The 17845-nt window shown below is 51.9% G+C and overlaps 1 protein-coding gene across 1 annotated transcript; it reads right to left on the reverse strand.

The window, feature by feature from the left end:
- Nucleotides 1-841: 841 nt before the first annotated feature.
- On the reverse strand, nt 842-7131 carry TRNP1 (TMF1 regulated nuclear protein 1). Its single transcript, XM_019938379.2, has 2 exons — nt 6134-7131; nt 842-1583 (listed from the first exon to the last, which is right to left on the reverse strand). Exon 1 carries the CDS (start codon nt 7007-7009, stop codon nt 6305-6307), a length of 705 nt encoding a protein of 234 aa, XP_019793938.2. The 5' UTR covers nt 7010-7131; the 3' UTR covers nt 842-1583; nt 6134-6304.
- Between the last annotated feature and the right edge of the window lie 10714 nt (nt 7132-17845).

Here is a 17845-nt window from a genome sequence, read left to right on the forward strand (position 1 = left end):
GGGAATGGAAGATAATGCCCTCAGGCAGTTGCATATGTCGGCCCTTCCAGTCCCACTCTCCGCCCTTCTTCAGGCTCTGTGCCCTTGGGAGGCTGACCTCTACGGACTGTGCATCAATGGCCCCCTTGTTCCCTACCTCTCTGTTGGGTTCAGCCAATGAGAGTCCCCAGCAGGAGATACTGGAGGGAGGAGAAGAATAAGGTGTTTATTCCCCCTGCTCCCTTCCCATCAGGTCACCGTGGTTGCCTACATCTCTCAACCAGAGACCACTGCTCCCTTCAGGGGCCCTCTCCACACAGCTGCACTCTCCGGGTCCGTGTGCCCTCCCCTCCCCTCCCCTCTCCTCTCTTACCCCTTCAGGCCCAGGAGTTGTAATGGCTTCTCCCTGTTGCTAGCCCTGGAGAGCTGCATAAACCTTGTTAGTTTCTTAAGCCCAGCCCCCATCTTTGGAAATAGTCCCTTTTTAAGTCTCTGCCCAGTTTGAGGGTGCTGTGTCTCCTGCTGGGAGCCTGAGTGACAGACAGGTCCATCCATTCACCAGCACGGTCACACACAATCCTCCACGGATCACCATGCTGCCGTGTTATGGCAAACGCGCTCGCACCCCTTTGTGTGTAGTTTCCTCAACACATCCTTATTTGGGGAAGACTCCATAAAGAGGGTCAACTTTGAGCCAGGTCAAGGGAGAAGTCAGCCTACAAATCAGTAAGCAGGCCCAGATTGCCAAACGAAACTAAACAGAAGCTGCTCACGGAACTGCCAGCTTAAAGAGCCGTGACAGACACACAAAAAGGAAAGGCGGCAACGCCACTCACAGAGTAAACCTCAAAACCACGCGTGCTTGTCTCACATCGCTGAGATTTATTCTTCCTGAATGTATACATCAAGGAACTGACCCTATATGCGTTCATTTTGCGGAACTCTACAAGTTCTGGGTTCTGTGTGAGTCAGCGTGGCCCCCTTCCCTCTACCATCAGGATATTTGAATAAATGTGCTCCCTTTTTTCATTTAAAACTTAGAATTATGTTGCCAACGCCTCTTCCTGAGAAACAGGTGTGTCCCCCGGGAGCCAGCAGCCCATTACCTTTCTGAGGGGCCGCAGGCACGTGCCCACCTGGAGAGGGCAAGGACGGTGAATGAGGGGGACTGAGGGATTGCTCACAGCAATGTTTCCCCTCAAACAGGCCTCCTGGTGCTGTTAGACTGAGAAGCAACAGCATCTACCAAAATGGGGACCCCAGCTGCACTGTGACTTGTTAAAGAATGATGACATTTCTAAAAGAGATCCTTTTCCCTTTCACATTGGAAAGCTTTGCTGCACTCTTAAACGATCTGACTGCGTCTCAAGGACTTGTCGTAACATCTTCAGTTGTACAGTGTAAGCCAAAGTCAAATGCAGCATATATAGAGAAGTTCATAGTATCGGCAACTTCCCCAGAATCCAGCCCCTTGCCACTGTGAAGCGAGGAGAGTGCCATGCTTGTGTAGGGTCAATGAGAGGAGTCTTCCTGAAGGAGGTGCCCAGGGAAGGCGCAGAATCCAGGAGTCAGATCGAGTCGAGGCTCTGAGGAGCTGGGAGGAGCTGGAAAGAATAATTTCAAGAGCTTTAACTGTCTCTCCCATAGCCACCCAGCCCCACCCAAACCCTTCGACATCTACTTCCTTTAGAGGGGCCATTGTGGAGAGAAGGTGCAGGGGCAATATTTTGGAATCAGGCTCCACCCGCTCCTACCCTGGAAGGGGTGGGGGCTCCTGGGGTGAGCTCCCTCGGGCCTCTGTCCTTGGCTGGGATCCCCACTGGTCTGAGCAGCTGGAATGGAATGTTCCTGGGATAAAAAGCCTGCCCCCTCCTCCACCTCTTCCCTTATGGAGCTCCTCAGGGACTGTCATGGGGGGGAGAAGGGGGACTGTTCCAGGGATGCCTGATATGGCGATGCTCTGGAGAAGCAAAGGCCCACACTGCCTGGGGGCTCTGTCCTGGCAGCTCCTCCTGGGCTAGGTAGGTTGGCTCCACCGAACATTTACAGACCTCCTCTATGTGCTAGGCACTTAGTGTGACCTCTCATTTAATACTCAGAAATAATCTCTTCCCTAACTCCCCATAAAACACACACACACAGACACAGACACACACAGACACACACACACACACACAGACACAGACACACACACACACACACACACACACACACACACGAAACTGGCTCAGGGAAGGGAAGTCATTTGCCCAAGGTCTCCCAGCTGAGAAGCTCCAGGTCAGGACTAAATCCCAGGTCTGTCTAGTTCTAAGACGGGACACTTTCTGCCCCACCATGGAGACTGTCACCCTCTTCCTCTGCCATCCCAGGCTCTTTGCTCTCCTTGGCACCAAACATGCCAGCCCACGTATGCAGGGAGAGGAGGCAGCCTCCAAGGCAAGCCCAGGCCCTGAGCATCCTTGGCCTGCCCTTGCCTGAAGCCCCGTGTGCTGACTCAGCCTGACTTACCCCCAAAGCCCAGACAACCAAGCAGGGGAGCCAGCCTCTGGGGGTGTGCCCAGACCTTGGAGGGGTGGCATAAGCCACCCCTCCAATGTCTGATCACATCCCTCCCCAGAACCAAGGACCAGGGTTCACTGTACCCAGACTCAAAGGGTGAGAGTTCAGAAACCCTCATTAGCCTGATAAATGAAAAGCCACATAGCCTAATGTTTAAGGTGTCCCCCACTCAGAGGTTCTATGTCCTTGGGCAAGCCACCTGCCCCCCCGACCCTCAGTTTCCTCATCTGTGGAAACGGGGCTAACTCCTACTTTGCAGAGTAGCTGGGAGGACTGAAAGAGATAATGGGTGTAAAGTGCTTAGCACAGTGCCTGGCATAGAGGCGGTGGTTAATATATTATGCCACAAGCAAGGAGTCCCTTCCCCCATCACTCCTAGCCAGCGTGCGGTCAAGGTCTAATGTGGGAAGAAATAGGCTGGGGATCTCCCAGCTTTCCCAAATACCTCCTCCCATGCTGGCTGTAAAGCATGGGAGGAGGTAAAGGCTCTGCTTCTCCTTCAGCTCGGAGAAGACTGGGACCCTGGGTTTTTCTCCAGGGACCTGGCTGTTAGGCGAAGGGAACCTCCTAGAGACTGCCCACTGCAGGCCTGGAGCACTTTAGCTGTGAACTGTTGCTTCAGCCTAATCTCTAGGAAGCCACCTTGATTCCCAGGTGGCGGCGGGGGCGGCGGCAGGATGGGGTGTTCTGATCAATTATCAGGGTAACAAATCTGGGAGGAGTGAAACTACTCTGGGCTTTTACTCAGACGGTGACAGCCAACAGGGGCAACCTCTCTCTCCAAGAAAGTCTTTCCTGATGGTCCTTCCCTCTGAGGTCAGAGGCCCGCCCCTTCTCTAAGTGACCACCAGTACCCACACATTCTGCCAGACCTTTAAAGCTCAAAGCCTGAGAAGCCTGGGCAACAAGGGAAGAGGCTGGCTGGAGGCGGGGACACTGTGGGTTCCCACCCTGCTCCAGGCCTTGCCCGCACGCCCGGAGAAGCAGCCCACACTGCCCTCTGGTGGCGCCGCCCAGAGGTGCCTCACTTGTCAGGGACCAGCCAAGAGAGCGAAAGGGCTCATCCACGGGAGGGGCAGGGCCTGACTAAAACCCTGAATTGGTCTTCCAGCCCCTCACTTCCCTCAGCTGACATTCCAGATGCACTGGTGGCAATCAATGTCCTCAGGGCACAGATCCCCCAGGATCCCCTGTACTCAGCCCAGTCCCCAGGGCTAGAATGCTGGGCCATCTAGAAAGTGTTCAGGAAGCCATGCAGGGTGGGGATGCAGTATATAACCAGGGGCTATAGTTACTTGTGAAGGCCTAAAAACAGCCCTCCAACATGGCCAGGGCAGGCTGCCTAGAAGAGGGCTGAGAGACACGAGTCCTCGGAAACAGAGACCCTCTGATTCAGGGCTACTTCTTGAGCCCCGGGACTGAGCAGAGATCAATGTTTGTTGATTGAGGAGAATATGAAGCCTTCTAGAGGGGCCCTGGGTGGGCCAGACAGTGGTGGGAGGGTGACTTTTATTAACTGGCTGAGGAGTAGTGGAGAGAGCACTGAACCAAGAGCTGGGGTTCAAGTCACTGAACACTGTGTGCCCTGGCCGAGGCCCTTAGTGAGAAGCGTGGGACATCTGGAAGTGGAGGGAGGGGACAGAGCTGCCTGTGACACTAGGACCAATCTCCATTTCCTACATATACCACTATCTCCAGCAAGAGCCATCTCTAATTCCCTACCCACCCCGCCCCCCCACACCAAAATCAGGACAAAGCTGATTACCAATAAATCCCGGAGAAAGGCAAAATTGTGGTGACACAGAGCACTTTACACCATTAGCTAAAAGCTTCTCTGGACCAAGTGTCCCTCTCCCATGCAACCCAGAAAACAATCAGTCCTGGCTGCAGCCCAGCACTGAAGCCTGAGCTCCTCACTGTGTCACCTCCAGGGAGTCCTTGTCCTTTCTGGGCCTCTAGATCCCAAATGACCCAAGTAGCTTTGGAAGGTCCTCTCTCTCTGGGGAGGCCAGAGGATGCCAGGGCCCCTCACTGCTCTCCCAGTCCACAAGCTCTCAGAGTCTGTGAGACCTCCTCCTGGACTTCCCTTCCCCAGCTAAGAATGGGTTCAGGAAGTCCTGGCTGTTAGCTGAGAAACCAGGCAAAAACTTTGGTCTGGGGAGAGGAAGAGTTAGCTGGGAGAAGGACAGGTGAGGGCCCCTGGGTCTCTGCCTTTCAGAGCAGTACACCTGACCCTGAGGACTCTGGGATTACACCAGAATCCTGTGACTCTTAATTATCTCATTCTACACTCTTCTCGCCATTCCTAAGCCCTGACATGAGGAGGGACAGCTACATTCAGAGAAGGACTGAGGAAACTGGCCCAAAGACAGGGCAGAGTTGTTCTAGGTCACACGGCAGACAAGCTGACACCAGTTCTATCTAGCCCCTGCCCCTGGACAGCAGACAGAAACTGCGAGAAGGACACACACAGGCCTAGGACCTAGTTCTGTCCCTAGCTGACCTTGCCACTCCGTAAAATGAGGACTTTAAATCAGCTCCTAGGCTCCGTCAGCAAAAGCAGTGCCTGTTTCTAGGTGTGATATAAGAGAATAAAACATTCTTCCATGATTTATGGAAAAAGATAGACCTCTGCCCTGTGTTAACCTCACTACAACCCTTCCAAGAGGTGAAGATACCCACATCACAGACTGATAAGTGAGGCTGCAGTCAACTCAGCCAGTGAGCAGCAAAGCAGCAGCCAGGCCATTCACAGCTGAGTGGGGCAGGGGAACGGGGGGCCTGAAGGGCGTGTGGAAAGGAAGAGAAGCAGATCTCATTTCGGGTCTGGCCCTTTAAGGCCCCACTTTCTAGAATCTAGAAGCCAATGACATACCTGCCCCCCTGGGGCCTGTTAGAGGATGTCACCTGGCTCCATCCCTGGCAGAGCCATCTTAGTGACAGGTTGGGAGGGAGCCCCTAGGAGAGCCGGCAAAGCTTCAGGCAGTCACCAAACACCCCACCCTGGTCATCTGAGTCAGACTGTACTCTTAGCGAAGCTGCATGAGGGCCTGAGAAAAGACCTGTCTCCTAGAAGTGGAAGGTCCTAAGTATAAGTATGATGGGAGCAAATCCATAGCCTCTCTGGGATTCCATCTCCCCGAATGGGAAACAGGGGCTTAGGAGAAGAGAACTCAGAGGTACATCGCTGTGCCAGCCCCCACCCGATCCCGGGGCCTCATTATTCTGGGCTCCCGGAGGGTAGTGCCAGAAAGCAGCAGCCTCAAGGGCAAGACTCTTCTTACAGCCCCAAGGGACCCAGGAAATGCAGCGCTGGTGGAAGGTGAGGGTGGGGTGCTGCGTCAGTGCAGGAGGCTCCAACAGGTAAAAGTTTGCTGGCAAACCCCTTCTGGGATCTGAGCAGCCTCCATTTGTCCAACTCTATAATGGGGACTTGGTGCTACTACCTCATTCCGCCGGAGGTCTGGGAGTGGCGGCAACAGAAAGCGGACAGCTTTATTAAGGACCCAGCGGACTCCAGAAGCCCTAAGGTCTGGAGCCTTGCACCGCCCCGCCCCGCCCCGCCCCACGGATACACCAGCCGCTAAGACCGCACCTCAGTTTAGCCTTCTTTACTGGGCCCTCGGCCCCCCGACTGTCTCCTCCTGGGGTCGGGCAATCTGTCCATCCGCGTCGGTGACGCCGTCCATCCAGCCGGCGTCCACAATCCGTCGGTCGGCACCTCGGCGATGGCCTGTCGGGGTGGCCAGAGGTCCCGGCGCGGAGGTCAGCGCTGGGGGGAGGCGGGGCCGCGGGGCGGGCTCCGGCGGAAGGGCGAATCGGGCTCGGGGCAGTGGCCCCGCCGCAGGCGCCCGGCGCCCCAGGGCACGCAGCCGCCCAGACCGAGCGCAGAGGCAAGCAGCGCGGGCGGGCGGCCGCGACGGCCGCGGCGCGAGCCCTTCTTGAGGCGTGACCCGTGCGCCGCCAGATAGAGCTCGGCCTGCGCCACGCCGCCGCCCAGGCGGCCCAGGCTCTCGGCGCGGTGCGCCAGGCGCAGCTCGGCCGCCAGGAAGACGCAGTGCAGCTGCAGCACGCGGCTCTCCAGCTCCGACACCAGGCGCCGGCGGCCCTCCACCTCCAGCAGTCGCCGCCGCGCTTCGGCCAGCTCAAGCGCACGGCCCCCTGCCGCCGCCGCCGCCGCCGCCGCCGCGACCGGGCCGCCGCCCGCGCCCCCTGCCGGCCCGGTGCGCCCCGCGCCCCCGCTAGCGCCCTGGCGCCAGCGCTGCAGCTCCTGCCCCTCGGCCGAGCCCGCCGACTCCTGGGCCACTTCGGGCTGCGGTGAGGCCTGAGCCGGGGTCGGGGTCAAGGTCGGAGTTGGGGACGGGGGCTGAGGGGAGAATAGGCGCTCCCCGGGCGGCGGCGATGGGGACCCCGGTTCCGCCGACCCTTCCTGGGCCCCCGGGCCGCAGGCGCTGATGCGGCAGCCCGGCATCCCCCGCCCCCCGGCGGTCCGCAGCAGTAGGTCCGCGGGTCTGGCCGGCTGTCCCCCACGCTGGGAAGGATGGAGGCCTCAAAACAGAGAGAGACGCGGCCGTAGCCCCCACACTAGCGCCAAGGCAGCCGCGGGTGCGTCTTATAGACCATGGGGCGGAGCGAAGGGCAGCACAGCCAATCAAAGACTAGCATGCCCTGAACCCTCCTCCCCTGCCCCGCCCCGTCAGGACACTGCCCAAACCCTTTAGCTCCCTGGTCCTTCGACCCAGGCTGCTCTGCTAGGGCATCCAGTCCCTATCCACCTCCTCCAAATTTTGGGTGGAAAGGGGACCGCATCTTCTCTAGCCTGGCCCCTGAGTCATAAGCTCTAGTAGCTAGTGCTTATAAATCATGGACTCCAGTCCCCACCTGTGGTAGGCTTTTGCCTGAAGCCACACTATGTGACAGTGAAAGCCTGAGACACAACTCAGGAGGCTTGTCTCCTTGCACATACCAAACGCTGCCCCTTGGCTGAATCGGCTCTACCTGGTCTCCTGGGCCGCAAACTTCACCAGGACCACCTTCTCCAATCTCCCTGCGGCCATGGAGAGGTTAACACAGAGGGGCGACTGGCCTCCTGGTGGGGATCTGGCAGTGTTGGTTCCTCACCAGGCAAGCCCTTCACTTGCAGAACAAACCTCAGCACTGCTGCTGAGCTTGGCACGGCTTTCGCAAATCTCGGTGGCCCCCCAGGGGAGCCCCACCCCGCAGTGGGCACAATTCTTTCCAAGCCCCTGCTCCTGTCTGCTCCTCCCAGTAGGTGTCCCCACACCTAACACACAGCGGGAAACAGACCCAGAAGGTGTAGTGGAGCCTTGCCCAAGGTCCGTGGCTCAATCTGGACCGCCGAAAGGGACAAGCTCATCCATGCATGCCCTCCGGGAACTCAGATACCTGGGTCTCCTCACTGTCATTGAGGGGACGCTGCTTAACTGGGACTTTAGTCATACTGGCAAAACGATAGAACTCAGCTCTAGCCATTTTTCCCACAGCGGAAGTGATCTTGCCATACCCCCTCCAAACATTGACCCAGACAACATGACACTGCCATCCACTTGAAAGTGCCATCAGAAATGAAAGGGCTCTGTGTTGGGCGGTGGCAGGGGCTGGAGGGCCAGCAACCAGCTGAGACCAATTGGGAAGAACTGCAGCAGACCGTGGGCTCAGGGGACCTGCCGAAAGTGTGGCCAGTGTGATTACCGCCCCAGGCTGAAGAGGAGGCTGATGGGGGCGCTGCACTGGCTTGATGTGGAGGAGAAGGAGGACGTTGGAGCACACCCCACCCCCACACCACCCCGCCCCACCCCCGCATCATGTTCTCTAAGTGCTTTTAAGTGCCTTAGATTGAGTGATTGGGATTCGTGGGCGAGACAGCTCGGCTCCTGAGAGGCAGCTCAGAAGGGGCTCAGAGAGGACGGTGAGGTCCATGAGGGGGCGTCAAGCTCAGTGAAGGGTAAGGGAGGAGGACTTTGAAGGAGGGAGTGAGGGGGAGGGTGTTCAGTGACGGGAGTAGCGGAGGCTCAGGGCAGGGCGAGGGGAGGGGCTCAGTGAGGGAGGGGCTCAGTGAATGTGATGGGCTCAGTGAGGGGAGAGGGGTTTAGTGGGTGCATTGGTGCTAGAGGCTCACAGAGGGAGAAGAAGGGAAATTCAGTGAGGAGGATGAGGTTCAGGGAGTCAGAGGGGCTCAATGGGGACGACGGAATGCCCTGCTGAATGGTTCATCCCTTTGAATGATCTCCTTTGTGTCATCAAACTTTGTGTCTTTCTCTGTGCAGAAGATCCCTCCCCCATCACCGTGGGGAGATCTACAGGTGTTTTGCCTGCATCAGGCAGATCACCGCTCCCAACTTCTGGGGATGAACCAAGAGGAACAAGACTAGGACTTACCCCCACCTCCCACCATCAGCCAGATCCAGAGAACCAGTCAGATCTGAGTTCAAATCCCACACACACTGCCCATCTGGGTTACCTTGGGCAAGTTGTTTCTCTGAATAGAAGGAGATACTCAACCTATATTTGTTGAATAGATGAACATTCTCTCTCCACAGTACCCCTAAAGGAGGGGCATCAGCAGCCTTTGTTCCTGATGAGAAACCAAAGCCCAGAGAAGTGAAGAGACTCGCTCAAGGTCACACAGCAGATAAGTGGCCAAAGATTCAAACACAGATGTGACCCACCCCAAAGTCATAGCTCACCTCCCTGCTGTTCTCTGATATGTCCCCTGTTCCTATCCTCTATGGCATTTCCCACTAGTCATATATAAGTATGTATTTATTTATAGTTTAGTTACTTAACAGTCTCTCCTTAGACTGGTTTTGCTTAGCATGAGATTCCCTGAAGTTAGGTAGAGTGCCTGGCCCCATAAGGCCACTCAAATGATATTTGTTTGAATTGAAAAATAATACAAGTGTAGACAGAGCTAGTTGAGAATAGAGACGTCCCCTTGTTCATTCATTCATTTATCCATTCAGTCTTTATTTCACTCATTCAACAAACTTGATCATTACCTTCTCTGTTGAGCTGGCTGCTGAAGGTACAGCAGTGGTCAGATGGGGCCCTGCCCTCAGAGAGCACACAGCCTAGGGAGGACACAGGTGACTGCAGTTCAGTGAGGTATCTCCTGGGATAGGAGAAACACAGTGGCTGTGCGAACGCAGAGCAGACACTGAGCTGGGTGGGGAGGGGATCAGAGAGAGTTCCCTGCAGAAGATGATATTTAAACTGAGACCTGAAGGATGAATCAAAGTGTGAGATGGATGCACAGATGGCGGAGGGACAGGAAGGGAGAAGGATTCAGGGTAGGAACAGCACGTGTACAGGATCAGAGGTTAGAGAGCTTTGGCATCTGCCAGCTTCCTTCCCAGCTTCCTTAATTGCCCTGAGCTCCACGCTCCCAAGAATGGGCAGGGGACACAGCCAACCACCTCTTAGGGCACAACCAGCCTGGCAAACACAACATTAGGAATTAGAAAATACACTTTTATTTATTATTTTTTTTTAATTTATTTATTTTTGGTTGCATTGGGTCTTCATTGCTGCACGCGGGCTTTCTCTAGTTGCGGCGAGCAGGGGCTACTCTTCGTTGCAGTGCGCAGGCTTCTCATTGCAGTGGCTTCTCTTGTTGCAGAGCACGGGCTCTAGGTGTGCGGGCTTCAGTAGTTGTGGCACGCGGGCTCAGTAATTGTGGCTCGCAGGCTCTAGAGCGCAGGCTCAGTAGTTGTGGCACACGGGCTTAGTTGCTCCATGGCACGTGGGATCTTCGCGGACCAGGGCTCGAACTCGTGTCCCCTGCATTGGCAGGTGGATTCTTAACCACTGTGCCACCAGGGAAGCCCTAGAAAATACACTTTTAAATTATAATGATTATTCTTTTTTTCTGATCTTCATCAAAGTTATGCATTCCTTTTGTAGGAAAGATAGGAAATAGAGAAAATACTAAAATATAAAAAAAAGAATAGAGAGGAAAGGCATCTGGAATTGGAGAGACTTGAATTTGAATTGAAGCTCAGTTCTTTCCTAGCTGCACAACCCTGAGAAATGCACTTTTTCTCTGTGAACTTCAGGGCCTGAGGCATGGAACCACTAATACTTATGGCACAAAGACATACAAAGATCAAGGATTTGTCCAAGGTCTCACAGCGAGTCATGTCTCTCTGTGGTCTGAGTCAGAGACCTTGAAAGAGAAGAGGCAGCCCAGGGGGGACCTGGTTTCAGAGTCCTGTCCATTATACACACTCTCCTTCCAGGACAGCAGCCAGCGGAGACAGAACCTTACGGAGGGCATGGCAAGTGCAGCTGTGGCCCAAAGCAGGATCCACTCCATCAGCTGAGAGTGGGGTGGGGCAGGAGGTTAAGGCTTGAAAAGTCGACTTCTATCCCAGCCTAGAAGATTCAAGGCCTCTGCTCAGAGATCCAACCCCTCCCTTTCAGTCTCTTCCTGGCAACCTGGGCTGGCACCCTCTAGGATGTGATATCAGTTTAATAATTTAGCAGATGCAGACAAAGATAGCAGCTCTGAAAATAACCCAGCTAGGCCCCAGCCTCCATCTCCTCTTTCCTCAGCAGACTCCCCTGCCCTCCCCCCAAGGACTCTGGTTGCCCCACATACCTGTCAGTGCCCCTGCCCGCCAGTGGGCACCTGATCCAACACCTCTTCCTTCTTCCAAACTTCTCCTCCCCCTCACCTCCCCTTTCTCTCCATTCTCATATTAAGAGCTTTTATATTAATTAGAGCTTAAAGGAATCTTGGGCTAGAAGTCAGAAAACTTGAGTTTAATTCATCATGTGGACTACAGCAAGTCCCTTCTCCTTGCTAAGCCTCTGTTCCCACATTTGTCAAATGAAGCCGCTGGATTCCTAAATGTGGCATGAACAGCATGTTTGGGTGGGGGGAGGACAGCAGCTCAGACAGGGCACTGGATATCTTTCCCAGGAAGTCACAGCTGCAGTGTCAGCCATCTCAGTCAACAGCACTGCAACCCATCCTGCTACTCCAACCAGAGAGCTCACAGGTTTTCTTTTTCTTTCTTTTCTTTTACAATTTCTCTTGTGATGAAAAATTTGCCCTGGTTCTTATTCCTAGAATAAAAGGCTGTGACTTGTGTTCACAGCGGATGTAGGGCTCTGTTCGTTCCATGTGCTTTTGGTGCTTCATCACGTTTCTGACAAGTAGGGGTTTTACTTCCCTCTGGAAAGTTGGAGAGAGCAATACCCCTTCCCCCTTGAAGCTTTACTCGAATCACCCCACCTTTATGGGTCTCAGTTTTCACAGCTCTAAAATGGCCAGGTGTTGAAGAGTAAGAAGGACAAGGTTAGATTCCATGCTCTCTAGACTGTAAGCTCCAAAAGGGGTGAGTTCGAGTCTGCCTTTGTGCATTCATTCAGCAATGTAATTAGGCACATACCGTGTACCAGCCACTGTGCAAGGTGCTAGGGGCACAGCAGTAAATAAGAAAAGCACAAACCCTGTTCCCACAAAGCTTACATTTCAGAAACAAAACTAATTAAATCCCAAGAAATGTGCCACGAAGGAGCAATAAAATACCTGCCAATATTTACCTAACACTTACTCTGGGCCATGTACAGAGTACCTATCCTTTGAGGCATATTATTAACACACTGCATTTTACAGATAAGGAATCTGAAGGACAGAGTGGTTAAGTAAATGCGGCCAAGGCCACATGGTCAAGGAGTGGCCAAGCTAGGATTCAACACCCAGGCAGTCTGCCTCCAGAGCCTGTTTTCAACCACTAGGCCGTAGTGCTTCCCTAGAAATCATGAACAAGGTCTAATCTGGTGACATGAGGGACTTCCCCGGGACTTCCCCGGTGGTCCACTGGCTAAGACTCCATACTCTCAATGCAGGGGGCCTGAGTTCGATCCCTGGTCAGGGAACTAGATCTCACATGCTGCAACTAAGAGTTTGCATGCCACAACTAAAGATCCCACGTGCCAAAACAAAGATCCCGTGCGCCACAACAAAGATCCCGCGTGCCACAACTAAGACCTGGCACAGTAAAATAAATAAATGTTTTTTAAAAATCTGGCTACATGATAGAAAGGGGAGTCAAGGAGGGCTTCTCCTTAAGAGGTGACATTTAAGCTGAAACCTGAAAGATGAGCAGGAGTCAGTTATGTGGAATTGAGGAGAGAGATTTCCCAGCAGAAAAAATAGTATGGGCAAAGGTCCTGAGACAGAAAGATCAGTGTGTTCAGTGCCTTGTAAGCCAGAAAATGGGGAGAGCTGAGATCAGAGGAGCTGGGTCTGGAGGCCAGGTGAGGATTTGGGGTTTTACTGTAAGTGCAGGGGAAGCCTTTGAAAGGTTTAAGTGGGGATCAACAGGATCTGATTTGTTTCTAAAAGGTCATGCTGTTAGCCACGTAGAGAATGAACTGAAAGGCAACAAGAGGAGGAGGAGGGAGACCAGTTAGGAGATTACTGCAGTAATCCAGCTGAGAGAGGATGGAGGCCAGGGCAGGAGTAATGGCAAGAGGTGGGAGGAGAGACGATCTGGATTTTATTTGGAGATGAACTGAGAGGGCTTGTGGATGATTAGTGAGGGGGTGAGTGAGGTACCATTAGGTGTGGTACTCTTGACTGAGATGGGAAAGACCAGGGGAGGAACAGGTTTCGTAGAGAAATCAAGGTCAAGAGGTTTTCTTTTCTTTTCCCCCTGCATGATAATTGCTTCATTACAAAAATAAGAACAAAAGAAGTCGGGACTTCCTTGGTGGCGCAGTGGTTAAGAATCCGCCTGCCAATGCAGGGAACACAGGTTCAAGCCCTGGTCTGGGAAGATCCCACATGCTGCGGAGCAACTAAGCCCATATGCCACAACTACTGAGCCTGCTCTCTAGAGCCTGCGAGCCACAACTACTGAAGCCCACGTGCCACAACTACTGAAGCCCACGCACCTAGAGCCCGTGCTCCACAGCAAGAGAAGCCACCGCAATGAGAAGCCCATGCACCACAATGAAGAGTAGCCCCAGCTCACCGCAATGAGAGAAAGCCCAGCAAAGAAGACCCAACACAGCCAAAATAATAAACAAATAAAATTAAATTAAAAAAAAAATTTAAAAAAATAAAAGAAGTCTATAGTAATAGCCCATTGTATCTTCCCATTTTTTAGTCTAACTAAGAAAGAGTATACCTTGCAAGGGGTATACATTCAGTTTCAAAGGTGGAAAGAGGACTTCCCTGGCAGTCCAGTGGTTAAGACTCCACACTTCCATTGCAGAGGGCACGGGTTCGATCCCTAGTCAGGGAACTAAGATCCCGCATGCCACACGCACAGAGTGGCCCCCCCCAAAAAAACATGGAAAGATTATTTAAAATAATTGACATTAGCACAGCAGCATTCAGATGTTATGGTTTGAGTTACTGTGCACTGGAAAATGAAAGTCTGACTTGTAAAGTCGTGCTCTCTGTATCAGTCTGATGCAGAAAAGCAAAACTCAATTAAAAAATAAAAGTAACACAGAAAGGGAAAAAAATATATTTTACTAGTTAGTAAAGGTCTACACACATAGAGGACAGGTAAACCTTTGGAAAGAATTTTGTTTTGGATGCCTATTTTGGAAAATCTTTTCTGTTTTTCTTCTCTATTCTCAATCCTCTATTCACAGAATCCTTCACTTCTGACACTTCTGGTCATTAAATGTGTGTGTGTGTGTGTGTGTGTGTGTGTGTGTGTGTGTGTGTCAACCAATTCTTCAACCCTAGCTGGTTGTCCTGCAATTCAATGTGATTCGATTCTGACACTAACCGGAGTTAACGCAGACCCCGCAGGTTAAGGACCTATTCCCACAAGACTGCCCTTCACTTGAGACACCAATCACAAGTAGTAGATTCCCCCCAAGTTATCCACAACTTCTGTCTGACTTACCTACAAATCAGAGGTTCCCACGACCCCCTCCTTGGATTCAATAATTTGCCAGAACAGCTGGAAAATTCAGGGAAACACATTTACCAGTTTATTATAAAGGATACAGATGAACAGCCAAATGAAGAGATACGTAGGGTGAGATCTGGGAGGGATCTCTGAGCACAGGAGCTTCTGTCCCATGGAGTTGGGGTGCACCACCCTCCCAGCATGTGGGTATATTCACCAACCCAGAAGCTCTCCACACCCTGTACTTTGGGGATTTTTATGAAGGCGTCATCACATGAGCATGATGGATCATTAACTGAACCTCCAGCCCCTCTGCCCTTCCCAGAGGTTGGGGTGGGGGTGGGGCTGAAAGTTCCAAGCTTCTAATCATGCGTTCGTCTCTCTGGTGACCAGCTCCCTTCCTGAAGCTATTCAGGCACCCACCAACAGTCACCTCGTTAGAACAGAATATGCTCCCATGACCCAGGAAATTTCAAGGGGTTTAGGAGCTCTGTGTCAGGAACTGGGGGCAGACACCAATATGCATATTTTTTCTATTATTTCACAAGACCAAGTTGGATATCCATGATAAGTAGGCAGGTGTATAGAAGCTTCTGGAAGTCAGCACTGGAGAGTCAGAGCTGGAGACTTGAATTTGGGGAGTCATCCATAGATGGTACTTGAAGCCGTGGGATAAGATGAGTGGCCTTGGGAAAAAGTATTGATGGAGAAGTGAACAGAAGTCTGAGACACCACATTTAGAAGGCAGGATGATGGGAACGAACCAGCAAAGCAGCCTGAGCAGGGATGGTTGTCAATAAAGGGGGGAAACAGAAAAGTGGGCTGAGCAATAAATTGAGATTAAGGAAGCAATTATGGCAAACACAGACCATCCTTCTGTGTAAGTTTTGTTTTGAAAAGCAGAGAAATAGGGTGGTAGCTGGCAAGAAAGGGGGTTGAACAGGGGTTCTGTAAGATGGGAGCTGCTAGGAGCACCTTTGTATGCGATGGGATTGATCTAGTAGAAGGGGAAATATGGCTGCCTTGCACGAATAAACTCACGTGGGAGATTCTTTTTTTTTTTGGCTACGCTGCCCGGCTTGCAGGATCTTAGATCCCCAACCAGGGATTGAACCCATGCCCCCTGCAGTGGAAGCATGGAGTCTTAACCACTGGACCGCCAGGGAAGTCCCTGCATGGGAGATTCTTAAGACAGCAAGAGAGGATGGGCTATCCAGCAAACTCATTCCTACCACAAGCCTTCATTAAGCACTTACTATGTACCAGACACTTCTAAGTGCTAGAAATATAGCAGTGATCAAGACAGGTAAGGTCCCTGCCCTCTGAGCACGCTCAATCCAGAGGAAGAGAGAAGGCCATAAAGAATCAAAACAAATATCATTTCAGATTGCATTACATGTATACTTTGAAGGAAGAAAACAGGGTGATACGGTAGGGCATAACCCCAGCAATATACTTTAGATAGAGAAGTCTAGGATGTTGGAGTGGGCAGCTGTGGGCTTTGCCTTCCCACCATTTATGTCCTACTTTTGATAACAATGCCTTTATATTTTGGGGGGAACCACTTCTCCTATATGCTCAGTGCATGTTTCTTGTGGGGCTGACCCCAGCCTATCTCCAGGAATGGGGTTATGATCCTGACCTGGCCAGTGAAACTCAGTACTAGGAAGTTTACTAGAACTATTGAAAAAGAGAAACTTTCTTTGCCCACGAATTGTTGACCAAGTAGACTATAAACCTGAAGCTGCAGGCAGTCATCTTGCCACCACAAAGGAAGTGTGGGGCTGGTGCCTGGCAGGAGAGCCCAGAAACAGAGACCTGATGAGCATGGAAATCACTTGAGCACCTGATTCCAGCTGTACCTGAAGGTACCCTTGGACTTTTCACTTAAGTGAGACGATAGACTCTCCTGTTTTTCTTAAACTATTTTGAGCTATTTGAACTTATAATTGAACAAATCCTGATTGATGAAGAAAGCAAAGGAGTGCTTTAGAAGTGCTAGGGAGAAGCGATCCAGGTGGAGCGAACAGGCAGTGCAAAGGTTCTTTGCAGGATAGTTTGGCGCATTTGGGGAACACAAAGGAGGCAAGTGAAGCTGGAATATAATGAGCTGTGGTAATGGAATGAGATGGGATAGACCCTCAGGAAGAGAGCTGCATTTCCAGCAAAATGGCAGAAGAGGGGAGCAGAGAAATGCTTCCTCACATATGGCACTTAAAAGTGATGGATAATTTTTTAAAATTTTTCTTGTAAAGCATCAGTGAGCTGACTACAAAGTAAGGGAATTAACAGAGGTCAGAAGTGACAAGAAAGGGCAATTCCTCAAGAGTAAATGAGTCTTGTAGCTGGTGTTTGCCCTGAAAGCACCTGTTGAACCCTGAGACCTAGACCAGTCAAAATTTTTAAATTTAACCCACAATAAGACATTTCACAACATAATCATTTCATGACGTATATAAGACAAATCAGGACTTCCCTGGTGGTGCAGTGGTTAAGAATCTGCCTGCCAGGCTTCCCTGGTGGCGCAGTGGTTAAGAATCTGCCTGCCAATACAGGGAACACGGGTTCAAGCCCTGGTCCGGGAGGATCCCACATGCCGCAGAGCAACTAAGCCCGTGTGCCACAACTACTGAGCCCACGCTCTAGAGCCCGCAAGCCACAACTATTGAGCCCGCGTGCCACAACTACTGAAGCCCGCGCTCCTAGAGCCCGTGCTCTTCAAAAAGAGAAGCCACCGCAATGAGAAGCCCGTGCACCGCATCGAAAAGTATCCCCCGCTCAACGCAACTAGAGAAAGCCCACGCGCAGCAAGGAAGACCCAACACAGCCAAAAAAAAAAAAAACCATTCTGCTGTACACCTTAAACTTATACACTGTACGTCAATTATATCTCCATAGAACTGGAAGAAAAAAAGACATTTTTACACCAGAACCCGGCATGCAGACAAAAATTTCACAAGCAATATTCACCCTAATTACATGTGAGGCAGGCTGATATTCCTTGGTCTAGTCTATTCCATACTACTCAATTGCCTTTTTTTTTTTTTAATACTGCTTTAGTTCCATTAAACAGTGGAGTGCTAGGAGCTGAAGATTATTCTATTTGGGGAGGGGAAGCCAAGTTGCAATCAGGAAGCATTCAGAAGAAAGGGACCCTTTGGGTTCCCAGCTCCAGCATTTTGTTGGATTTTTCTTTTCTAGGGAGTTAAAGTTTGACCATGTTGAGTTTGAAATGTCAATTAGATATCTGAGCAGAAATTTCGAGTCGGCAGTTGACTTTACCTGTCTGGGGCTCAGGAGAGAGGGCTGGGTTGCAGGTGTGAATTCGGAGTCAGATAGGCAGTATTTAACTGGATGAGATAACCATGGGAGGAGAGAAGGCAGAGGAGAGGCGAGGACAAAAG

Source organism: Tursiops truncatus, chromosome 1 (genome assembly GCF_011762595.2).
Source record: "Tursiops truncatus isolate mTurTru1 chromosome 1, mTurTru1.mat.Y, whole genome shotgun sequence".
NCBI lineage: Eukaryota > Metazoa > Chordata > Mammalia > Artiodactyla > Delphinidae > Tursiops > Tursiops truncatus.

Bases quoted from the DNA above. Each gene is read 5' to 3' on its own strand.
- TRNP1 (XM_019938379.2), bottom strand. From the start codon at position 7,009: ATGCCGGGCTGCCGCATCAGCGCCTGCGGCCCGGGGGCCCAGGAAGGG.